This window comes from Euprymna scolopes, chromosome 14, assembly GCF_053919585.1.
Source record: "Euprymna scolopes isolate OS-2025 chromosome 14, ASM5391958v1, whole genome shotgun sequence".
NCBI classification, from domain to species: domain Eukaryota; kingdom Metazoa; phylum Mollusca; class Cephalopoda; order Sepiida; family Sepiolidae; genus Euprymna; species Euprymna scolopes.
The window spans coordinates 111,516,286-111,543,100 of record NC_136495.1 but is presented as its reverse complement, the minus strand read 5'-3'; the positions used below and the strand labels follow the sequence as shown (position 1 = coordinate 111,543,100).

Below are 26,815 nucleotides of genomic sequence, written 5' to 3'. Positions count from 1 at the left end.
TGGCATAACGAAAAAGAAAAAAGAAAAAAAAGAAAAAAAGAAAAAAAAGAAAGAGAAAAAAGGAAAAGAAAGAGAAAAAGGAAAAGAAAGAGAAAAGGAAAAGAAAGAGAAAAGGAAAAGAAAGAGAAAAGGAAAAGAAAGAGAAAAGGAAAAGAAAGAGAAAAGGAAAAGAAAGAGAAAAGGAAAAGAAAGAGAAAAGGAAAAGAAAGAGAAAAGGAAAAGAAAGAGAAAAAGGAAAAGAAAAAGGAAAAAGGAAAAGAAAAAGGAAAAAGGAAAAGAAAAAAGGAAAAGGAAAAAGAAAAAGGAAAAGGAAAAAGAAAAAGGAAAAGGAAAAAGAAAAAGGAAAAGGAAAAAGAAAGAGAAAAGGGAAAAGAAAGAGAAAAGGGAAAAGAAAGAGAAAAGGGAAAAGAAAGAGAAAAGGGAAAAGAAAGAGAAAAGGGAAAAGAAAGAGAAAAGGGAAAAGAAAGAGAAAAGGGAAAAGAAAGAGAAAAGGGAAAAGAAAGAGAAAAGGGAAAAGAAAGAGAAAAGGGAAAAGAAAGAGAAAAGGGAAAAGAAAGAGAAAAGGGAAAAGAAAGAGAAAAGGGAAAAGAAAGAGAAAAGGGAAAAGAAAGAGAAAAGGGAAAAGAAAGAGAAAAGGGAAAAGAAAGAGAAAAGGGAAAAGAAAGAGAAAAGGGAAAAGAAAGAGAAAAGGGAAAAGAAAGAGAAAAGGGAAAAGAAAGAGAAAAGGGAAAAGAAAGAGAAAAGGGAAAAGAAAGAGAAAAGGGAAAAGAAAGAGAAAAGGGAAAAGAAAGAGAAAAGGGAAAAGAAAGAGAAAAAGGAAAAGAAAGAGAAAAAGGAAAAGAAAGAGAAAAAGGAAAAGAAAGAGAAAAAGGAAAAGAGAAAAAGGAAAAGAGAGAGAAAAAGGAAAAGAAAGAGAAAAAGGAAAAGAAAGAGAAAAAGGAAAAAAAAGAAAAAGGAAAAGAAAACGAAAAAGGAAAAGAAAACAAAAAAGGAAAAGAAAACGAAAAAGGAAAAGAAAACGAAAAAGGAAAAGAAAACGAAAAAGAAAGAGAAAAAGGAAAAAAAGGAAAAGAAAATGAAAGAGGAAAAGAAAAAGAAAAAGGAAAAGAAAAAGGAAAAGAAAAAGAAAAAAGGAAAAGAAAAAGGAAAAGAAAAAAAAAGAAAAAAGAGAAAAAGTAAAGAAAGAAAAAGTAAAAAAAAAAGAAAGAAAAGAAAAAAAAACCTTGATGTTTCTGATGAAGGTTCTGTCATTGAATTTAATAAATAAATGTTCATTTATTGAAAGATTCTGCACTTGTTTGACTTTAAACTATTAAATTTTGAATTTTTATTCCAATATCAACAGTGCTTACTAAGAACAGTGGATTTTCTATTTAACAAATATGTGCTCGGCTGGTGCCTCATACTGTATCGCACATCTAAACCGTATATTTAACCAACACCTGAAGACGTGCCAAGCATTATCATCACCATGGCATGTAAAAGAGAAAAAAAAAAAAAAACCTTAATTTTCCTGATGAAGATTCTGTTATGAATCGAAATACCGAATTTAATTTTAATAAATAAATGTTTGTTTATTGAAAAAGATTCTACACTTGTTTGGCTTTCAACCGTTAAATTTTGAATTTTATATAAAGATACAAAAACAAGTAGATATATAAATCTTTTAAAAAAATACTTTACAAATGATGCGACAGAGGTAAAGTGTTCCCGCTTGTTTTCTTTTCCTCATAAAGGAAATGTTTCTTTTCCTTAATGTTTTATTGTTAAAGTGTTTTTTTATTTAATAAGTCTGAAGAAAGGCTGTTGTGAAAATTTTCAAACGACATATTGTTTGAGTTTGTCGAAATGGGCTTGAAACAATTGTAATTAACAATGAAATACACTTTTTGTTGCTATCAACCCATTTCTTGAAGTCTTGGTTTTTGTTAAAACAGTATATGAATGCTCAATTATGAAATATGATAATTTTGTAGCTTTTTAAGTCCTTTTTGGCTTAAATTTATTGGTATATGAACAATTACTGAATTATATTAACCCAGTATAATTCTGAATACTACAAATTTGTGCATTTATATATACACCGATGAAGACTGAAGGATCGGTCGAAAATTATGTACTTATGAAAAAAGTTTAATTTTTTTTCATAATATTATTATTTTGTATTCCTGCACGTCACCAATTAAAAACGAATAAAGAAAAGTTATAAGCTTTTATACTTTTCGCATTCTTTTTTATTCATAGATATATATATATATATATATATATATTATATATATATATATATATATATATATATACATACACACACACATATCTATAGTGATAAGTAGTAAGACTTCACATCTAAAAATGACAACTAGAATTACCTACAAAGATCTTTCATGTAACGGATAAAGTACTTCATAAAATTCAGTTCTAAGTGACACTCTTCTTAAGGTTGAAGGTTCAATCCTCAGTTCAGGCGATACTAATACAATTGCAAATTAGTTAAAACTGCTACCTGGCCATGGCTAATGGAATGAGAGTATGCTACATAACCCCGTTGATTAAATAAAATTGAAAGTTTGAAATTCTGCACAAATTCTGGAGCTCGATAAGATCCACCTGAAAAAGGTTGGAGGTTACAATGACTGGAATGTTATGAGAATAACACTTGAAATGGGGACAGTAGTTGAAAGGATCCAAATAGTACAAACATGAAATTTTTATAGGTTGGTTGGTTGTTTTACAGCATATCAACCCTTTTCAGGTTATTTAATGTTGAATCCAAAGATTTTGAAAAAAAATTTTTTAATAGTTGGGACCCTAACAGGTACTACCACTACGGGTCAGAGTGGACCTGGGAGCAATGGCAATTAAAGGGTGGCTCCACACTCCCCAAAGCCTGCAAGCTGGAGCCTCACCATCGGATATAGTTTAAGGTCATATCCAGGACCAACCTTTTATAGGAACACTTTTGAACACAAATAGATATTGTGTGGGTCAAAAGAAAAATAAATAAATAAATAAATAAAGAGGCAAATAAAAATCTCTTCATCATACAAACCATTTGAACTGCCGCCACGTACTGTTTCTGTTCCACATAAATGTGGGCTATGTTGAGCCACACATCACAGTAATCAGCAGTTGCTTCACGCACCTGCGCAAAAATGTCACGAGCCTCATTGATGCAGCCCTTGTGAGCGAGGACGCAACCTATATGGGGGGAAAAAAAAAAAAGAAGTTATATTTTGAGACAAAATTTGTATTTGTTTCCATTCGTTTTACATAAACAAGTAGAGATTTTTATCAGCAAAAAGAAATTGGTGCTGTAATGCACTTACTGATCCGCGCTATTTTTTAAATTGTATTTCCAAGTTTAATTAAAGTTTTATATGTTTTTTTGTTCAATTGTAAGATTAAAGTATAGAATAGGTACAAAACACCCTCCCCCTTCCGATGTTAAGAATGGCTTTTTAAATAATGTTATTTCAGCAGAGATCAATAAGTGCACTAGTACCGAGAAATTAAATGTTATACGAACATTCAAACTTGATAAGACAAATTTAAAGAAAACATTTTTTTTTTTTTATAAAGACGAGAAATAGAATAAGAGATATATAGACAAACGGACAAATGAGAATATATATATAATTACTATAATTTTTTAAATACCTACTGACGCTAGTGTTTCATCGTTTAGGGAGTCATGAGCACCGCCGGTCGAGAGATTTGTACCCAGGTATAAAGTCATTTCTGACTCCATTAGCAAGGAATAAACTGCTCAGCCAATGTTAACCGCAGCAAGAATATAGTTGAAATTAACATTTATATAAAGTGTAAATGTCATTCAAGAAGGCCGAGAATGATTATGAGATTTTAACATCACGATCTGCAAACGTGGGCTTAATTAACAGACATTTTATTTTAACGTAAAGTATTCAATAATAACACACACACACACATATATATATATATATATATGAAAGACAATGAAAAAACACAGGAAGAATATAAAAAGCAAATGACAGAGATTAACTGGTTTCATTTGGCTCACTGAATGTCTTGAAATTTTTCTGAAAACATTTGTTGATTTGAATGAACCGATTAATATCTTTTTTTTTGTATTGAATAGTTTTCCATTCTGTCTTTTATACACTCTCCACAATATATTTTTTGATATACTGTGTATATATATATATATATATATATATATATATATATTAGAACCAACTGTCAGACAGCCGTGGATTTGATTCTAGCTTGAAACAGTTGTCTATCTTACTGAAGAACTCTGATATAGCAAAACGGTATATTTGTGGATGACACACACAGACACAGGAGTAAAAAATAAAAAAATAAATAACTTACCAATTCCATTAGATGCCCATATATTTTTAGCATCATTCCTTAAAACTTGCTTGTACATTACCAACGCACGATCTTGATGACGTTTTTCCTGGAAAAAGTAAAAAAACAGCCATGAATTTAATCGGAAAATCTAATTAAAATTATAGAATTTATTAAATTTCCAGCAAATTTTTAATATGTCTCTTTCTTGGATCTCTAGTTGTATTGTTGCTATAGTGTTGCCCATGTATTATATAAAAATACTAGAGATAAAGAAAAATTCTTATTGCTAACATTAGCAAAAAACATTTCTCAGCCCTCCAGCAGCAGGATGAATTCTATATATTTTTAATTTCTTTATTATTCAAGTAAATAATATTTCACATGTATTTAAAATAGCATTAGCAATTCTGAACCTAATTATGTTCTTTTCAATAACTTTTGAAATTATAGATCATTGCTACCACATTGTTTATTTCCAATGTTATCACTATATTTTTGTTTATTTGCAAAGACTTTAGTTTACCGCTAATTATTGACAAAATGTGGCTACAATTTAATACGAGATGGACTTAATATACATGCACTGACTCAACACGGCTAGATTAGTATAGTAATGAAATGCATTTATCTATTTCTGTGTGTGCGTGTGTGTGTGTATATATATATATATATATATATATATATATATATATATATATATATATATATGTGAGAATGTGTGTGAGGACACTTCTCAACCTATATACGCTACAATTTTTAATCTACAGACTTGAAATTTGGTATATAGAGTATTCAGACATGTGAAAAAGTTTTAAATCTGTTTTCATCCAGAAACAAGGGCTGCTAAGGGATCAAAATTAAAAAATTGGTACATGGGAGGTCGTCGGATTTTTATGTTTTCAACTTTTTCATGACTATGCATAAGTATGAGCTGATTTGACAACATTATTTAAAAGTCATGTCAAGCTGGTGTAATGGTTATCGTACTTGACTCACTGACTTTTGGTTTTGATTTCAATCTCAGCTAGAGTATTTTTTTTTTTTTTTACAAGAAGTGACCGGCGTAGAAAAAACATAATACTCGCATGCACATGTCTCAGTTTCTTTCCGTTTTTATTTAAAAAAGAGAAAAAAAAAAAAGGGGGGGGGGATTTAACATTAACTTTAATACTTTTGATATTTCTGTTTATTGTATTTATTTGCTTCCCCACCAAAGCAAATTAGGCACAAGGCCGTTTTTAATGTGGGGTAAAAACCAGATCCCCTAAAAGTAGGCAAAAAGGGGGCACTCTGGTTACTAAAAATAATAATTGTTCCAGTATAGAGGGTTTCCCCTCCATTGACTGGTACAAATTATCTTAAGTGCAGCATCTGCAGAACAGGTACTACACTTTGATCCCGGCCTGAACTGTTTATAATCAATAAGAATTTTGCATTCATTAAAATATAATATTTATGCATATTTTACAACCTGGCAGCCTACTAGTATATATATATTATTTGTAAAATACATTTTTAACTTATACATTGGTGGATAATCATGCTTTTAAAAAATTAATGTTGTCAAACGATAAATGGTAGCTTCTGGTAAATTTTTAAAAAAGTAAAATAAAGTTGATTCTGTGATATATTCAAGTTTCAAGTAAATATATACATTGATTTCAGTTTTTATTCACTCTTGTCAATCTCCTTTAATTATTTATACAATTTTTCTCTCCATTCATCACTTTAAACATTCATATACATCATGAAAAGATCAAGATAGATCAGAGTTTTATTCATATGTAAATTCCCACACAATATATGAATTGAAACAAATTTTATTTGTTTCGACTTACTCCAAAATAGCTCTGTTTATTCTGAAGGTTCAACCATTGAGCTGATATTTGAGGGTTGGTTCAACCATTGAGCTGATACAAAAACGAGGTGTCTCAAAAGAAGCAAAATTAATCAAATATAAGATGGAACAACAGAAACAGCAAACCAGCGAAAATAAAGTACCTCTACCAAACTCATCATGAGTCAGTTACACCACTGAATATTTATTGTAGATTGGTACTTTTAGTTGAATTCATATTTCAAATCCATCAGCTTCTTTTGGGACACCCTATATACGATGAGGCTTATGAATAGCATTTCTGATTTAGCAAAATATTTTATATAGAAAGGAAGCAAAAAAAAAAAAGCAAGGAAAATTGTATTTACTTTATCTTTGTCTCTGATGGGTTGGTGAAGAGTTTGTAGCCACACGTTGCCGAGAGCAATGAGGGAATAAGAATCGTCTTTGGTGTTCGGCCTTTGGATAATACGTTCAAATTTTTTCTGTCCAGGACACCATTCTTGTTTGGCCAGATGAAGGTTTCCGATTAATGACCAAGCATCAGGATGATCCTATAAAAAAAAAGAAAATTTCAAGCAATGAGAAAATAGAAAATAAGATGAGAAGTACACACGATTTTAATGAATTAGAAAAGACAAAGAAAGCAATGAAAAAAAAAAAAAAAATATTTTACTAAATAAAAAAAATTCATTTACCTGATTAATTTGTAGTGCTTCTTTGAACCAATCGGATGCTTCATAAATCTGTCCTCTGTCACGTGCCATACAACCCAATCTTAAATAACCTGCAAAAAGGAAGTTTGACAAAAAAAAAAGTAAAAATATTTAAGAAAAGAATTTTCATACATGTTCAATTATCTCAAGATAATGGCATAATATTCATAAATAATATTTGCATAAAATAAGTCCTCGATCTCTCAAAAGAAAAAAAAAAAAGGGGGGGGGGCTTTTTTGTTATAACAAAATTTAAAATATTGAATATATTGTTCTAAATAGAGTCCACTTCCGGCATCTCAACTTTTGAATTTTTGGATTTATCCATGCAAGATATGTGGAAGAAGAAAGGAAAGTTTTTTTTTTGTTGTGGTGTAACCTTGTTACATTTTAACACTCACCCTCATTGTGTATGAAAGTTTTGCAAATAAATAAAGAAATTCGCCAAGTTTTTTTCTGTTGAAAGAAAAGGTATTTATTGCCTATCATTTGAACACCAAGCCGTTTTAACACATATTTTCAAAGCCAACAGAATATTATTGCTTTCCTACTTTTCCCTCTCTGGGTTAATCTAGTTAGTTTTTTTAGTAGGCAGTTATAACCAGCTATGGTGTGTGCAATTCATTCAACTGGTGTCGGATATCTTGCAAGCATTCGGAGGGTTGACAAATTCTGCATCTTGTTAAGTTTCTTTTGCAGGGACACACACTTTATCACCTCTTTTTCCCTCCTTCCTTTGATTCCATATGTGTCCTTGACTATCGTACAGACGGTCGGGTTTCAATCTTGGCTTGAGGTAGTTTGCCTGTCTAGCCGCACTGATAAGCTGTGAAACAGCAAAACAGTACTGTATGTGGATGACTATAATGCTCCTCATCTTGAGTTGAGCATATTGAGAAGTGATACACGAATTACAATTAGCATATAAGCGACGCTCTTGTGTATGGTTAGGAGCCTTGACTGTCATACAGACGGTTGGGTTTCAATCCTGGCTTGAGGTAGTTGCCTGTCTAGTCGCACTGATGAGCTGTGAAACAGCGAAACAGTAATGTATGTGGATGACTATATATACATATATAAATTTATTTCTGTAATGCCACAGTTTGATCATTTGCATACTTATCAGTGGCTTTGTTATAGTAATAGAAAACTAATTCTTTTTGTGAATGTCTAACTATAAACATATGCTGTGCATAGTGCTTTATCTGCTACATGTGAATAGCAGATGTTGCAGTTGTTGGATGCTTGGCCAAGGGAAGAGCAGAGCACAGAGAATTGGAAATTGGCTAGAGTCTTATCACCCAAGAGATATTCTTTCTTTGATAAAAATAAGACCCTCATAGTAGAAAGAGCCACGCTGGGGTCGGCTTTTTAAGGGATTATGAAGACAGTAACATTGTGACAAACATATTTAATGTCCAAGTATAATAATAAAAAATATACATTTTTCAAGTCACTGAGTATTCGTCTTTATCTTGCCCAAAAATGATAATGGCACGCTAATTTAAAAAAATTTTTTTTTTTATTTGGACATATGTTACGTTTCTCCCTTTATTAAAGATAGGATCATCTGAACTTCCCAATGCAAAAAAAAAAAAAAAAAAAAAAAATTTTTTTTTCAAATTTCATCCGATGCAGTTGTGGTGTCAAATGTGAAACCTGAACTAAAGTACATTTGAATTATTTGGATTCTTCGAACTACTGTTCTCATCTCGAGTGTCATTTTTCACAACATTTCGGTTGATGTAACCTCTGACCTTCAAGTGTATCTTGGAAATTTGGACAGAATTCAAAACGGAACCCTTTATTTACTTCATGGGGGTAGCATGCTCTCATTCCATCAGCCATGACTGGATAGAGATCTTGAGTAATTTGCAATTGTATTTTTCCAGTTACCCACAATGAGAATTGAACCTTCAACCTTCAGGAGAAGGTCACTTTTTACAATCTGTTTTTCTAAGTACTCCAACCACTGCGCCACAGGTCCGTAAATTACATTTTCTTAAACTTCAGACTAGCATCAAAGTGTAATATCCACTGGATATCAAGATATGACGATATCGTAGAGTCTATAGAATGGAAATATAACAAAAATCCTGTGTAGGGAAAAGACACTAGTGCAAGTTCACGTTACAACTAAGAAACCACTGGAGCTCAGTTGAGTGCCTTCCACATAAATACTGATAAGGTAAAACAGACAAATGACATCTCTTGTGAGAAAGGGGCTGAAGAAAGATGAAGACCCCCTCCCCAACTGCTACGAAATCTGAATATTTATTAAACAACTTACAATCGACGTAATTTGGATGTTCACGCAGAATGTTCTTGTATAGCTTTTCGGCTTTGTCATATTCATGGGTTGCTTCATACAAACGAGCCAAGTTGTATGTGGTTGTAACGGAAATGGCACTGTAGTAAGTTTCATCATGCTGGGCTTCATGACGAGATCTTTCTAACGAAGCCTCGTAATATTTCTGGAAGAAAATCAAAGAAGCTATGGTTAAAAATGCCTGCAATGATCTGGTATTAATTTAGAAGGAAACAGTTTGGAAACAGAAACAAAGATTAAGAACGTTTTAAAATTAATTTAAAATTAAGCTAGGGCTAGGACAACAGCACATTCTTTTCATTGTTTTGACTCTCGAATGTGTCTGGTGATATCTTATATGCTTTTATATAGAGTGATGTGGTTCTCTTTGTCTGTGTCGGATATATACTCGAGAGTAAAAACAAGGAAAAGAATATGCTGTTGTCATAACTATAGTAATTAGTTCTTTCCGGAAGTAATCATTATCTAGTTTAATTTTTTTCATGCTTCGATCATAGTTTAAAATACTGATTTCAACTGTTGTCATAGCCCAGCGTAATTACTCTGAAGAAAGAATAAAATTCATTTATATTCATCAACTTTTCTCTAAGAGTTATTAGAACTCTCAAAAATTCTCATGAAATTTGCAAAATTCTATTTGTTTGATGATACATAAACTATTCGGGTTATTTACATTTTTTAGACTACTGTTCTCATCTTGAGTGTCATTTTCACAACGTTTTTTTTTTTTTACACAGGCATCACCACATTATCAAAACCAAGAGGCCACTCAAGGATAAGAGTTGAAGTGTGTACAGTAGAAATTGGACAATATAGTAATCATTAGTAATGAAAATTTGGTAAATTTGATAACTTATATGGAACGGCTCATCAAGAACTTATTTACGTTAGACTTGAACACAAACATATTGTAGTCAGCCGGAAAGCAGGAAAACGGAAGACAATTCCACAGGCGTGCAGTTCTAAGAAAGAAGCTTTGTTCATGGAATCTACATTTAGGTTTAGGCACAGATAAAGAGTGGGGGGAATTATTGATAGTGTTTTCAGCTAGACGAGGGTTTCTGTGAAAGTTTGGCGAGAGGGGACCATAGACTGAAGCTCAGTCGAACACTTTCCATGAAAATAACGATACATCAGAGACAAACTCGCAACATCTCTTCTGTGAGATAGAGGTTGCAGGGAAGAGAAAAGGACATCCCCTACGAGGCTATGAAGTCTATTTTGAACTCTATCAAGGCAGTACAAGTCCTTTCTAGCAGCTCCTGCCCAGATGTGACAACAGTACTCCATCCTTGGACATACCTGGCTCTTATATAGATAGAGAATTGCATCAGCAGTGAGATATCTACCGGATCGATAGAAAGATCCCACCACTTTTCCAGCGGCCTTGGCAACAGATTTGATGTACGTATTCCATTTAAGATCAGGAGTAATGGTCAAGCCCAGAAGCTTGTCAAAACTTGAGGCCTCCTGAAGACAAGAGCCATTCATTTCAATTGATACCAGATGTGGATCAGAATGTTGATGATGTAAAGAGAGAAGCTTGGTTTTAGATGCATTAAAAGTAACCAGCCACTCCTTTCCCCATTGTACTACGTGCTCAAGATCAGAGGAGAGAGAATCGGAGAGAACTTGGTCGTTTACTGTTTTTGATCACTGTAACCTCTGACCTTCTTCAGGTGTATCCTGTTCTTGTTGAACTGTGGAATCTGCATGGAATTTCCAATGGAACCCTTTATTTACTTCACGAGAGTAGCATGCTCTTGTTTCTTCAACTATGACTGAGTAGAGGTCCTAAGTAGTTCATGATTGTACTTTTCAGTTGCCTGCACTGAAAACTGAACCGTTAACTTTCAGAAGATCATTTGCAATTGAAGTTTTCCAAATTCTCTAACCACTGTGCCAAATAATATGAATAACTAATCCTCATCTAAAAAATTTAGAAATGTAATATAAACTCGTTTTGTAATGGTAAGCCACTAACTTATTGCCAAAGGTGTGGTGTAAATCTTTGTGTGAACTAATTTTCTCCTTATCATAAGCTTTTTGATTTCTAAAATACATCACATGTTGCATAAGTATTTTGCTTTCTAAATAGAATAATTTTTTCTTTTCAATTTGTGCCTTTTAAACATTTGTGCATTTTAACCAATTTGTGTATTTTAACCAATTTTTAATTTGTGCATTCAAACAATTTATGTATTTTAACCAATTTTCAATTTGTGTATTTTACCCAATTTTCAATTTGTGTATTTTAACCAATTTTCAATTTGTGTATTTTAACCAATTTTTAATTTGTGTATTTTAACCAATTTGTGTGTTTTAACCAATTATGTATTATAACAATTTGTGCATTTTAACCAATTTTTAATTTGTGCATTTTAACAATTTGTGTATTTTAACCAATTATGTATTATAACAATATTTTAACAATTTGTGTATTTTACCCAATTTTCAATTTGTGTATTTTACCCAATTTTCAATTTGTGTATTTTACCCAATTTTCAATTTGTGTATTTTACCCAATTTTCAATTTGTGTATTTTACTCAATTTTCAATTTGTGTATTTTACCCAATTTTCAATTTGTGTATTTTACCCAATTTTCAATTTGTGTATTTTACCCAATTTTCAATTTGTGTATTTTACCCAATTTTCAATTTGTGTATTTTAACCAATTTTCAATTTGTGTATTTTAACCAATTTTCAATTTGTGTATTTTAACCAATTTTCAATTTGTGTATTTTAACCAATTTTCAATTTGTGTATTTTAACCAATTTTCAATTTGTGTATTTTAACCAATTTTTAATTTGTGTATTTTAACCAATTTTCAATTTGTGTATTTTAACCAATTTTCAATTTGTATATTTTAACCAATTTTCAATTTGTGTATTTTAACCAATTTGTGTGTTTTAACCAATTATGTATTATAACAATTTGTGCATTTTAACCAATTTTTAATTTGTGCATTTTAACAATTTGTGTATTTTAACCAATTATGTATTATAACAATATTTTAACAATTTGTGTATTTTACCCAATTTTCAATTTGTGTATTTTACCCAATTTTCAATTTGTGTATTTTACCCAATTTTCAATTTGTGTATTTTACCCAATTTTCAATTTGTGTATTTTAACCAATTTTCAATTTGTGTATTTTAATCAATTTTCAATTTGTGTATTTTAACCAATTTTCAATTTGTGTATTTTAACCAATTTTCAATTTGTGTATTTTAACCAATTTTCAATTTGTGTATTTTAACCAATTTTTAATTTGTGTATTTTAACCAATTTTTAATTTGTGTATTTTAACCAATTTTCAATTTGTGTATTCCTATATCAAAAATCATACAGAAACATCTTTATGATGTACGTACATACAACGGAATAAAAGGATCATATTCCAAAAAATCATGTAAATTGATAAAGTAGTTTTATTTTTATAAGGAAAAAGATTTAAACGATTTAACTGGAAATTGTAGGCATTCCAAGACTGATCTCATAAATATGAATTACTAGCATGCGTGCCCAGCGTTGCCTGGGTTTTTGGAGGTGTGTGTTGAGAGCAAAAAAAAAAAAAGTGTTAGTAGGAAGGCAGGCTCGAACCCGTACAACAAAGGAGGAAAAGAACGGGGGGAAAAAAATGTGACGTCTTTGCTGTTACGATCATGAAGTAGGTTTTAATTAAGGCTAGACAATCAGAAAAAGGGGGAAGACTGTTGAAAATATTGGCAAAAAACGACCCCTCCTTGTAGAAAAGTGCTCAGTTGAGGGTAAGGAATTAATGTTTTTAGCCAATTTTTCGGTATTTGTTGTTTGAAGGGCCGAGCTTCAAAACGATACTGATCTTGTGAAAATCCGTCGCCTCTGTCAGAAGTTTTAGGCACACATACATACATACATACATTTATATATTGGTAGCTCAAATTTTTGACCCAAACTGATTAAAAAGCTTGCCCTATCTCTGAATACTCTTTATGTAAAATTTCAAATGTTTAGACCAGAAATTGTCTGAGTAATTTGATAGACTACAGAGGTCAATTTTTTTTTTTTTAACTTTGACCCCTATTATGATCCCTTAACATTTATTGTTTTGGGCTCAAATCAAGTTATTAAGTTAGATCCATGTCCAAGGACATATCTAAAATTTCAATTGTTCATACCCAAAATTGGCGGAGGAGTTTGGTAAAGTTCTCAAAGGTCAAATTGTTGAACTTTGACCCCTTAACAGCCAAATTTCTGCCCGAAAACCTATCACAAAGATTTTCCCAAATCTCAATACCCTGTATATCAAATTTCGAGTCTGTAGACTGAAAATTGACAGAGTTATTGTGTAGGGAAATGTACACAGACAGACACTTTCATTTTTATAGATATATAGATTATGGAATTATCTGCCCTTGTTTCTTCAATATAGCAACATGAGAGTCCCTTTCTGCTTGCTTATAAAATTTGATTTTCTTAGATAAAAATAATACTTGATCAATTTTGGTATTTGATATTTTTGCTCGGTCACAGATTTAAAAATTGTTTTTCATATAGGGAGAATGCTGGACATGAACCAAAATTTTATTTTACATAATATATTGATCTTAATATCTCTACAAGTATTTTACATTGGGCTTAGTCCAGTCTGGCACAAGGAAATTAAATATTAAAAGCATTTTATTTCATCTTACCTTTGATTCCATGAAATTACCAATTCTAAAATGTAAAGCTGCCACATTATTAAGAATTTCTGGAGGAACGTCAGCCTGTACTTTGTCTTTGAGAATTCTTGTAGCCGTTCCGTATGCAGAGAGAGCACCCTGAATGCAAAAATACATTCAATAGTTTTAACAAATCTGCAATGGTAAAGGTTTTTTTTTTTTTATAGATAGAAATAAGAATATAATACCTAAAAGATATTGAAACATACACAGGAGGTGAAAGTTTTTACATCCAAAGTATTTGCCAATGAGGTAAAAATGAATGGACGAAAACATAGAAAAGAAAATGTACAAGTTACTCCGAACACACAAATTTGCATGGCAAATGGCGACTTTGTAGACATATAGGACTAGCAGGACCTGTTAAGCGCGGATATCAACAGAAGTGTAGATAATCGATGTAGGAAAATCGAACCGTATTTATGCAAGTTTTTATCCGTGAACGTCTGTGGCGTTAGATGAGGTTAACAATATGTAAATGTTTCTGAATGATTACTAATTGGTAAATGTTAGTCGTTTTAACGTTAAAGTTTCCTGTGGAGGGTGCTGTCATGTTTGTAAAATTGTAAAAGTGTTTGTTAATGTAGGAATTTGTTTAATTTTGGAATACGAAAATATCCAGTTTCAGCCAACCGTATAAGCCGGAGTCGGGGAGAAGTGAGTAATTTTGATGCGGAAATTGAAAGGAATATGTTATGTCTATGTATGTAATCTTGCAATTGCACTGTAGTAGAAAAATGGGGACTCGTGCCTGGCGACAACTGGTAGCAGTGGTAGGACTAAATATATATAGAGAAAAGTAGGGACTTCTTCCTCTTATAATGGTGCGATTGTGATGGTGGTTCTCCATGGATAGAATCTAGCATTTTAATATCATGACTGAATGTGTGTGCAAAAGTTACACAAGACGGTGGCTAATAGTTTCGACCTAATGAATTTGTATGTGGCATCTGTTAATGCAAACCTACGATAATTTGGAAAGAAATTTCTGCAATCAAAATATTATATACAGGATAATCTCAGCCGTGAGTAATCTTTAAGCATGGTAGAGAGATCTCACCTTCTTCCCGGCAATCTTGGCAATGTCCTCAATGTATTTGTCCCAATTCATGTTAAGTCGAGGAGCTTTCAGTTTATGTATTATTAGTCATCTCAATCAGTCATTGAGAAGGTTTCTTGTAATTATTCAAGGAAAGAAGCTTACTCTTGGCAGCATTTAATGTTACCATCCATTTACGTCTAAATCAAAAATAAGTTCCTCAAATTGATAGTAAGTTTTACATAGGGTGTTTTTAAAGGCAGTAAAATTTAAATCGACAACTATTTTCTTTAATTGCAGATTTGCCAACTATCAGTTATTTTTTTACTTTAGCTTGATTTGTCAATTCAACATGAGACTGACACCCGAGCAATAAATTGAGAAGGTTTCTCATAACTGTTAAAGGAAAGAAGCTTAGTCTTGACAGCATTGAATATTACTATCCATTTAAGCCCCCCATTCCACAACAGACTAGAGGTCTTCCTTTAAGGTTTCAGCCATTGCCTTAGATATATGTTCATTCGGTTTCCCTTCATGTCTGTTATAAAGCATGTGGTGTTGGAGACAATTTTGTAAAGGAAGTCATTCATGAATAAGAGGAATAATAAAGGTCCAAAGATCAACCACACACCCGCATTTATATCATGTTGTTTTGACACACGATCATCAATAACAACCTGGATTCTTCTCTCGTCTAAGAAGGATTTGATTATGTTAAGTATTTGTCGAGTAATATCATATGATTTAATTTTCACACTGTGAAAGGCCTTAGATATATCTAGAGCTACTGCCCTAGCCTCTCCTGCCTTATCCAGTGTGTAGTGTATATGTTTAGAGATTACAGTTATCTGCAATAGAACGAGCTTGCCTAAATCTATACTGTCAGTTGGAAAAAAGTTTAGTATCTAGGAGATGGTGGACTAGTGCTTGACTGATTAAAGACTAAGATTTTGGGTTGATAATTGAGTGTTTCAGTTCTTTCAACAGAATTCTTAAAAACTAGGTACCATAGAAGCAATTTTCTAACAGTCAAGAAAGCAAAATTTGATAAGGCAGGTGTTGAAGAGTTTGGAGAGAACTGAGGTAACCTCAGCGGAGAATTTTTTTTAATAGTATAGCAGGGATGAGATCAGACCCACACGTCTTTAAGATGTCTAGTTTTTTTTTTTTAATGATATCACAAACATGAGAAGGGGTGATTTTCAGATCATCAAGTGTGGCTTCTGTTCATAAAAGGAAATTTGGAAGGAAATGGCTTGTTGGGTCTACAGTGAAGTTAGAGACAAACCACCAGACAAATAGGTTAGCCTTCTCAATTGCTGTGGAAACAATCTCATGGTTTATATATTATTTTAATTGGAATTCATTATTGAGATGAGTATTATTTATTAATTTATTTTATTACGGACTATCATCCTCATCTTTATTAGTTGTTGTTTCGCAACGTTTCAGCCAACTATTCCTCTGGCCTTTGTCAGGTGGTAACCGTGATGGGATAGGAACATAGTGAGACGACAACAACTATGGAAAGCAGTAATTGCTGAGGATGCAGTTAGGAGATTCAAAGTTCCTATCCCATCACGGTTACCACCTGACGAAGGTCAGAAGAATAGTTGGCCGAAATGTCATGAAACAACAACTAAAAAAGATGAGGATAATAGTCCGCAATAAAATAAATTAATCTCATGATCGTTAGATAGTGGGGGAATTATTGATAGTCCATTATTTACTATACTGTTATAACTTATCCAGAAATCGTGAATTCTTAATTCCTGCGACTCAATACATTTTCTAGCGATACCAGTATGTAATGGTCCTACTGACAATATGACATACTTGGTTAACGATTTATTTTTTAAATTATTTACTTCCTCCCAGATTACTACTAACGCAAGAGGTTACTATAAGTAAAAATCAAGAGAATAACTCATTTTAAATTGAAACCTGTAATAGTTGTCCAAAAAACATACAAGCAAAATTAGAACCTACAATGACCTCACTGCACCCCGAGTAAATAACAAAACTAAAAAGTGTGTATGATGTACATATCCATGATGAAAAAAAAAAACATATTGAAAAATCCACGTAAATCGGTCAAGTAGTTTTATTTTTATAAAGAAATAATTTTTAAGCGATTAATGGAAATTTGTAGGCATAAATCGTAAGTTTGAATTTATTGAGTTATCTCCCTTCGTTTTTTTTTTTTTTTTTTTTTTTTTTTGGATAGCTTTCAAAATGGCAGAGAAGATGGCCACTCTTTGGTTACTCATAAAATTTAATTTTCTTATTCAAAAATAGAACTACTTGATCAATTTATGTGATTTTTAGAATATGACATTTATGGCTACATATATCATACAATTTTTTTTTTCTTTTCTTTCTTTTTAAATAGGGTAATTTTGGATGAGAACCCAAAAAATAAATTTTGAATTAAAAGTAATGCCAATTCTTATTTTTACATTTATTTGTACCAGTTTGAATCTTGAATATGAGATACGGGCCAGCAGGAAGAAAAATGTTAACTTTGGATTTAGATTTTATAGATTGTGTTATCATGTTTTAAATATGTGAAAAGAATCACTCACAAGGACATCTGTCTGTTCGAGGATTTGTGCTAATTCAATCCAAGCCTCGACATCATCTGGAAATTGCTCTGTGACTTTACGTAAATGTTGCTGAAAAAAAAAAAAAAAAAAAAAAAAAAAAAAAAAAAAAAAAAAAAAAAAATGAATTCAGTTAACTCAATGAACAAGTAAAATGGAGAATGCTAAAGAAAGTGAGAAGAGGGGGAAAAAATAAAAATACTTTTCTTTTTAAAGAGAAGTATGGGAGGGAGGTGGTAGGAAAATTATGGTAAAATAAAAAACAAAAAAAAATCATGAAGGGAAGAAAAAAAAATATTTTAGAGAAACAAAAAAAAAAAAAAAAAAATTTTTTTTTTTTTTTTTAATTGCAATAGTTCAATCACCTTTGCCGTGTCTCTTTTGGAAACATCTTCAGAATTAGCGTAGAGTGAGCCAAGAATCTTCATGGTTTCATAATTGCCAGATTGAGCTTTCAAGACTTTTTCAAAACACTGAGCTGCCTGGAAATAGAAATTTTTAATTAGTTAAAGAAAAACAAATTTTTAGATTATAGTTTTGGTTCTTATTTAGAATTTGACTTAAAGTCAAAACAACCATACAAACAAATATTTATGATATACCTCCCCATCACGGAATGAAGAGATGGTATTCCAAAAATCAGTTAAAAAAAAAAAAAAAAAAAAAAAAATTTCATGACAATGAGAATTGGAAGCCGCCATGTTTTGTAAAATTAAAGGGTAGACAACTGATTCAACTACCGTTTTTTTTCTTATCTTTTTTTTATTCAAAATAACTTTTTTGGTCTTGCTAAAAATTGTAAAATTTTGGTTTTCTTAGTAAAAAAAAAAAAAAAAAAAAAAAATTACTTGATCAATTTACATGATTTTTTAGAATATGACATTTTTGTTCCATGATGGGTATGTACATCAAAGATTTTTTTATGTATTTTTCTGTTTTAATTAAGTTTAACTTTAAATAAGCACAATATTTTCTTATACAAAGAAAAAAAAAATTAAAATGCAAACTCAGGTGTAAGCAACCTCTGCCACCCCTGATAAAAAACAAAATGGAAATTCAGTACTTGTACAAATTTTGAACTGGACGTATCTAAATGTCTGCTCCGCTTTGCTCGGAACAGGATGTCAACCGCTCTTCTTTGCCCGGAACAGGATGCCAACTGCTCCGCTTTGCTTGTAATCTGATGTAAGATGCCAATCACAATGTGCGGAAATGAGCAAATAAACTTTTGGATACATATTGGAAGAGAAAAAACAAAAACAACTGGAACCCCACCAATCTCAAAAAGAAACTAGACGTTACTACAACTTTATCAATGTTAGACAAATAACTGCAGATGGCCAAAGAAATAGTTGTTTTTGTGTCAAAATAAGAATATAATTGGATTCCAAGCGTCTTTTTTCAAAACAAATTATGTATTATTTTAGGTTTGTTCAAAGAAGCAAAAAAATTATTATTTTCGAGTTTTATTTTTTTTACAGAGTCTCTTTACAATGAAGCATCTCACACCACAGTTAATGCAATTCATAATCCAGCAGTTGACATCATGTTCTGGGCAAAGCCGAGCGGACGCTTAGACATGTCTGGTTCAAAATCTGCACAAATACGGAAAGTTCTTTATAATGTACATACTCATGACAGAAAAAAAATATCGCAAACCAAAAATCACCTAAATTGATCAGGTAGTTTTACTTTTATAAAGAAAATCATTTTGATGCGAATGAAGGGCATTTGTAGGGCTCCCCATGTTAAGAATGTCTTTCTAAAATCTTAAAGTTTGAATTATTTGGAGTTATCTCCCTTGTCTTGTAAAATGGCATTGAAAGATCCGCTGATCATCATTTAGCCATAAAATTTGATTTCTTTATGATTTTTTTTTTTCGTCATGGGTATGTACACCATAAAAATTTTTCTTTGTTTTTTTTTTCATTGTAGGGGAAGGGGGATGAGCTTACACCCAAATTAATAATCTCTAAAATAAAGGAGAAAGTGTTTGTATCACATGTTTGTTCATGGTTTTTATATCTATTAGCACTTAGTATATTTATACCATAATACTTAGTTCACAACACCTTATAACGAAAGTCCATGCAAAGTTTCATACACTTTTATGCTAGATAATTGAAAATAAGTTAAAAAAATGACAAAATGATTATAAGTGAAAAGTGAAAAAAAATGATCATAAATGAAAAAAAAATGATCATAAATAAAATAAAATGATCATAAATAAAAAAAAAATGATCATAAATAAAAAAAAAATGATCATAAGTGAAAAAAATGATCATAAGTAAAAAAAAATCATAAAATAATCTAAGTGAAAAAAAAAATGATCATAAAGTGAAAAAAAAAATCATAAAATGATCATAAGTGAAAAAAAATCATAAGTGAAAACAAAAATGATTATAAGTGAAAAAAAAAAAAAAAAATAAGTGACAAAAGAAAAAGGGGAAAAAAAAAAGGAAAAAAGAAAAGAAAAGAAAGTCTCTTAACTTACATTTTCATTATCTCCTCGGTAGATGTACATTTGACCGAGACCAAAAAATGGCAAAACAAAACTGCCGGGAGCAAATTGAGTTGATTGATAATAATACTGGAAAGCTTGATCATAATCACCCTGGGGAAAAAAAAAAAAAAGATATGAAACCAGAAAATAATATTTTTAAACAAGAGATGGTCTAATGGCTTTTTGTTGTAATTTCTTGTATGTACAATAATAATTATGAAAAAATAACTAAAATAATGACATCAACATTCCTGGTTAGGCAAAAAAAAAAAAAAAAAAGAAAAGAAAAAAAAAAAAAAGAAAAGAAAAAAAAAAAAAAGAAAAAAGAAAGCTTATGTCATTTTGACTTCCACTTTCTGTTCAGTGGAAGTATATCAAGGAAAAGTCCTTTCTGATTAATGTTCACATAATGGTTTCCAGTTTCCTTAAAATTGAAACAACGTTAATTGATCTTTTTCTTCAGAATTTTTGTTAAAATAAAATATCTTAGATGTTTATTTCATATTACAAATACTCTATTGAATTGGGAGTCAGAATTCTAGGATTCTTTTGTTTTTTTTAATGCAAATTTAATCAGTAGGAACAAGAGAAGGAAACTTCCATAGTTATCTGCAAGTGTTTTGGTGCTGATAAATTTTTTCCGGAATATTCTTTATAACATGTACAAAAAAAAAACAAAAAAACATTTCAAAGTAAAGACTACAAAAATATATTTTTTATTACAAGACATTAAAAACAAAATTTTTTTTAAGTAGAGACTTTTTATGTAAACTTAAAAATATTTTTAATATATAAAACCATTCAGAAAAACAAAAACAAAAAAAACATTTCAAAGTAAAAACCAAAAGAATATATTCTCATAACATTTTATTAAAAGTAAACTATTTGAAAAAAAACAAAAAAAAAACCATATCAAAGTAAAAGGTTATTCATATGCAAAGTTTCAAACTTAAACTGGAATTACGTAGAACATCAATCAAAATAAACTTTTCTTTTTTATATACTAGCATGACTTCTGTTAAACAGAAAGCGAAAATCGAAATAATTTTTTTTAACTTAATCCAATTCCAAAACAACAAGTCATACAAGTTGTTCCATGAACAAATTTGAGTTCAAAGCAAAAAAAAGTATTGAGTTGTAGTTTTATAGAATACTTGATGTACCCGGCCTTGTCCGGTATTAAATGTAACGTTAAATTCCTTTAAGAAAAAATGAAATTAAAAAGAAAAAAACAAAAAGACACCGAGACATGTGTATGCAAGTACTATTTTTTTTTTCTAAACAGTTCACTTCTTGTAAGTAAAAAAATACTCGAACTGAGATTGAAATCAAAACCTAAAGACAGCGAGCCAAGTATGATAACCATTAGGCCAGCTTGGCATGATCTTTAAAAAGTGTTTTCAAACCTACTTACTTTTAACATAATGTGAAGGATTTGCGCATGCGCAGTCGTAAAACAGTTAACAGATAAAAATCCGATGACCCGCAAGTACCAATTTTTCAATTTTTACCCTTTAGCAGCCCCTTTTTTTCCGGATGAAAACTGATTAAAAAGTTTTTTACATGTCTGAATACCCTATATATCTAATTTCAAGTCTGTAGATCCAAAATTCGTTGGGTATATAGATTGAGAAGTGCTCTCTCTCACACACACACACAGATTACCTATTTTCAGATTGTTTAATGCTGATTTGTCATTCTGGTAGGAGGCTTTGTCTTTTTTTCAACTTTATCTTTTTGTTTTGCCTGGGATAGGGCATCCTACCAAATGTCAGGCATTCATTTACTATTTCAACAGACCCTCTCTACCCGAGAGATCCTTTCAGGATTATAACAGTCTGAGAGTGTTCAGATTCCTCTTGCACTTGGTTCACGGGGTATATTCAGCAGGTAGTTTTTGAAATTCTTTTTTCATGAACTGGTCGTTCCTATAATTACCCTTCACATTTATTCATGTGTCATAAATATGTTTTGCATACGACCGATTCATAAATTAATTTGTTTTGTAAGTGTAAACAGCAGTTTATATTCAACTCATAGACAGATCCCTGATGGCTTCCACAACTCCAGGTTAGAGTGTGCTTGAGAGCAATGGGGACTAAAGAGTGACTCCATGTTCCTCAAGTTTCCTAGATTGAATTCTCATCGCCAGATGCACTCTAATGGCACACAGAACTGATACTGGGTTGACTTTCTATCGTATTTTAATTTATTGAAACAAAAAAAAAAATAAATAAATAAAAAGATGGCTTCACCAGTTCAGTATATAAAAGTAAAAAAAAAAACAAAACAGGGTTCTTACTTGGACATGAAAAGCTCTGGCTAATTGATAACAACTCTCAGCTCTCATTGCTTCATTCTCTGTATTATGGAATGCATGCAAAGCCAAATGCTGAACTTTCTGGTAGTCCTATAAAGAAGAAAACAAGACCTGCATTATACAGAAGTAGAAAAGAAAAAACAAACAAACAAACAAAAAAAACAAATTTAAACCAGTTTAGTAATTTAAATTCACCAGAATATATAACAATCTTAACGGTTCTATTAAATTGTTACATGGAAATAGTATTCCGACGAAATAGAGAAACAAAAAGAAACAAACCGAGTTAGGTGTTCATCAACGTCTCTAGAGGAAGTCTCGAAATGTTGAACACATAATTCAGTTTATTCCATTTTATTTCTCTCTCACTCTCTCTCTCTTTCTATGACTACCTCATTTAATCACATTATTTTTTTTTTTTCACAAAGGAGTCACCACTTATCAAGGCCCGAAGGCCACTCGAGGATAAGGGGGTAATAATAAGGGTATACATTAGTTATCAGAAGTAATCATAAGTAGTGGTGATTTTGTAAATTGGATTACTTAAAAGGGACGATTCATCAAGAACTTAATATAGATATAATTTTATGCATAAATTTTCAGTATTTACTTCAACTGTGCTCAATACATAGGTAGAGCTACGTAGTAAGTTATGAAAATATATATATGGCAATTAAGCTACACAGATTATTCTGTGTTTCATTCTCGGAATATTCTGTGTAGCTTAATTGTTATTTATATTTTCATAATTTACTGCGTGTGTATATATATATATATATATATATATATATATATATATATATTAGGTTGACAAAGTTCTTGTGGAATTTTTAATTTTGATTTCAAATGATGTATTTTCAAATAAGTTTTCGTTATAATACCTTTACTTCAGATACCATTTTAAAGAACGTTTTTCGCTCTATCTAATCATTTAAATTACAATCATTTTAAAACAATTGTCTTCTTTTCAAAATGTTGAATACAAAGATGGAAAAAAAAAAAGCAAATTTGCACAATTTTCTTGTTTCAATTCGAGCTAGGCTGAAAAGCTGCTGCAATATTAATAAAGCGCTTGACCCAGGAACCACTACTGAATGCACAGCACAATGAAGTTTAAAAATATTTTGTGAAAGCAATGAGTCTTGAAAAACACACAGAACTTTCCAGAAACTGATATACAATGAAAGCAGATGACATTACCTTCTTATAAAAGAAATGGTTGGCTAAGTGATTCAAGACCATTGGATTGGTGGAATCAATAGTGTAAGCTTTGGATAATAACTGGACACCAGTCTTGATGGATTCTTGGGTTTTGGCATTTAGTTTCAGAATGGCCAAGCCAACTAAGGCACCAACACATTGAGGGTCAAGATTAAGTGCACGTTCAAAAGCCATTCTGAAAAATGAAAGAATTCCAGGAATCATCAAAATATGGAATTTTTTGTAATAAATCGATCTTTTTTTAAAGGGAGAGAAAACAAAAAACAAGCCAATATAAAAAAAAATAATTTTTTTTTTTTTTATCAATTAAAAGAAATGAAGATCTGCAGAAAAATATACTTTTTTGCTTGTATGCAAGCTTCTTTTGTTGGAATTGAAATAAGTGATGAATACTTTGTTGACCTAAATCGTTTCCAAGAAAAAATTTTTTTCTTTTTTTTTGGGGGGAGAGGGGGATCCTGAATTCCATCTATATTAAAAAACGAAAATAAAGAAAAATCGATATGATGTACATACCCATGATGAAACAAAAATATCATATTCCAAAAATAACGAAAATTGATCAAATAGTTTTATTTTTAAGACAGTCAAATTTTATGAGCATCTAACGAGTGACAAGATCACCTGCCATGTAAAACAAATCTAAAAAAACAAGGGAGGTAATTCAACAATAATTCATATTTACTAGATTTATGTTGTAATGCCTACAAATTCTTATTAATCACTTAAAAATGATCTTTTTTAATACAAAAATAAAACTAGATCAACTTACGTTATTTTTAGAATATGACTAGCAGGGGGTGCCTGGCTTTGCTCGGTCGTAAAATATGCTTAAATATATTTTAATTTGTCCCGATTTCGTACGTATTATTATAGAGTTGTGATTTTAAAAGTAACAAAAAAAAAAAGAAAAAAAAAAGAAAGGTTTTGGGTGCCATCAGCTAGAATTGAAATCGAAAGCAAAACTGTAGTATTCAAAGTTGATATAAACCTAACAGGACATTATCAACGGATGATATTACCACCATACGAACATGACACTCATATGAACTGATTAAAAATAAACTAAGATGAATGTACAAAATGTATAATAATCTTTTAAATTCTGACCCCCTTAAAAACTATTTTAACCAGCTAAAAACTCAAAAGCATGGTCCATAAAAAATCCAATCATTTTAGGCCCCTCGCATCGCTCTGCGACTTTTAATTTCGGAGGAGATAGAGTTTGAAAATATGGAGACAGACAGACTGACAGACAGTGAGTTTTATAAACTAAATCAATTTTGTTTCGTCACGCTATGTACATCATACAGATTTTTCTTTCTTCTTTTTACGTGGAGGAATTTAGGACATGAACCTTTTTTTTATTTTAAATTAATAGTTTGTGATGTGTATATTATTAAATTAAAAAGAATTAGAATCAAATTAGCAAAAAACAAAAATAAAAAATATTTTGAAGCACAGGATAATTTTATAGCTGTTTCATGCATGCATACATACAAACAAATAAAATAATGACAGTGTTAACAATTTCTAGTTCCCAAACAACTTTGCATATTTGTTGCTTCATTAACCGATTCGAGTTTACATTAAAAATATATTTTGTTGAATTTTTCTGCTTCAAAATTTTAATATCTTCACATATTTATTCATGCTATTTACACACACACACACATATATATATATGTATATATATATATTATATATATATATTTAAATAAATGTTTGGAGATACAGAATTTATATACAGTTTTGAAAATAATAAGCGGAAGTTTCTCGAGAGCTCTTTCGGCTATCATCTCATCAGGAGAAAATCGATAGCGTACAAAATAATATTATATCGAAAATAAAGAGTTCTAATGGGGAACTTATTGAATGTGCCAAAAGTACGGGGATACTAAAATAAATTTATTAACGTTTAAAAACGATTAAAATATTGGCACAACGAGGGGGAAAAAAAAAAAAAAAAAAAAAAACGGGAGAAAAAATTCAAAGTTCCCCAAAGAGAAACAATACGTTGGATGTTTCCTTTTGCTGGCACAAAGAAGGTTGACGCACCTGTCTCTATTGCGATATATATATGTATATATATATATACACACACACACACGATTAATAAAAACAATAACATTTGAAATATACTCACTTGGCCTTTTCCAACTTGTTTAATTTGACAAAACAATGACCCATCCCAAGGCGTACAGATGCTGGACAATTCGGGTTGGTTCTCAAGGCTTTCTTGTAATAAGCTAGAGCTCCTCGATAGTCTTTCTTGTTGAATGCTATACAGCCTTTTCCAAGAAGGGATGGAATGTTATTACTGGACTGAAAAGAAAATTAAATAACAAACATTGGTTTTAAACTTTATTTTGAAACCTGCGTCCCCTCAACATTGTCTTCAACGATTAAAAACAAGTTAAAATAGGCAACAATTGTATTTGAGTGAAAGAAGGTTGGTTGTTAGGTTTTACGGCAATTTTGTGTTCAAACTGTATATATCTTTTGTATAAACATGGTTCATAAGTTAATTTGTTTTCCAAGTGAATATTTTGTAAATAAACAGTCGAAAAACAGTAGGTTTTATTTAGCCCATTGACGGACCTCAGTATAATAACAATATTTTCCTTGGACTGAAGAGAGAGTTATCGCCCTTGAGTAGAGCACATTGGTCATGACAGTTTGAAAGGGTAACAAAAATGTTTCCATCACAGAACTTTGTTTTACAATAGACAACCATACAAAAAAGTGGTAAAAAAAAATAAGCATATAACAAATGTTATTAAAAGGCAAGTTACCTTTCTACCTAGCTGAAAAAGTTTTTAGCTTTTACTTACTTTATAACGTTTACTCAGTTTGAAAAGCAAGTAGTTTCAAGTGTTATGTGAGAACAAGAAAAAATGGCATGCACCCATCAACTTCTACAGTACCATTTGATCTCTAAATTGTTAAATAAATTTGTTAAACAGTTATACTTTGTCCTTCAATCATTTTCAAGTGGTTATTAAACCGATAACACGTATCAGACATAACATCAAATTGCATGTATTTTTTTTTTGTATAAGAATGATTTATAGATTAATTCATTTTCCAAGTGTACATTTTGTAAATAAATAACCTGAAAACAAGGCTTTATTTGACCCATTGATGGACTTTAGTGTAATGACAAGTCAGGAGTTACTTCACATCGCTTAAAGCTCTCAAACT

At 30.9% G+C, this 26,815-nt stretch overlaps 1 protein-coding gene across 1 annotated transcript in view; it reads right to left on the bottom strand.

Annotated features, from left to right (window-relative positions):
• LOC145293220 (RNA polymerase-associated protein CTR9 homolog) overlaps nt 1-26,815 on the bottom strand; it is a 56,532-nt gene that overhangs the window by 15,670 nt on the left and 14,047 nt on the right. The window contains exons 5-16 of the mRNA XM_080139762.1: nt 25,758-25,936; nt 23,591-23,786; nt 22,373-22,480; nt 20,062-20,181; nt 17,933-18,049; nt 17,550-17,639; nt 13,896-14,024; nt 9,179-9,362; nt 6,871-6,959; nt 6,541-6,726; nt 4,354-4,441; nt 3,050-3,198 (exon numbers count right to left, since the gene is read on the bottom strand). Coding sequence (XP_079995888.1) covers nt 3,050-3,198; nt 4,354-4,441; nt 6,541-6,726; nt 6,871-6,959; nt 9,179-9,362; nt 13,896-14,024; nt 17,550-17,639; nt 17,933-18,049; nt 20,062-20,181; nt 22,373-22,480; nt 23,591-23,786; nt 25,758-25,936 — 1,635 coding nt within the window. The remainder of the gene's footprint in view (nt 1-3,049; nt 3,199-4,353; nt 4,442-6,540; nt 6,727-6,870; nt 6,960-9,178; nt 9,363-13,895; nt 14,025-17,549; nt 17,640-17,932; nt 18,050-20,061; nt 20,182-22,372; nt 22,481-23,590; nt 23,787-25,757; nt 25,937-26,815) is intronic.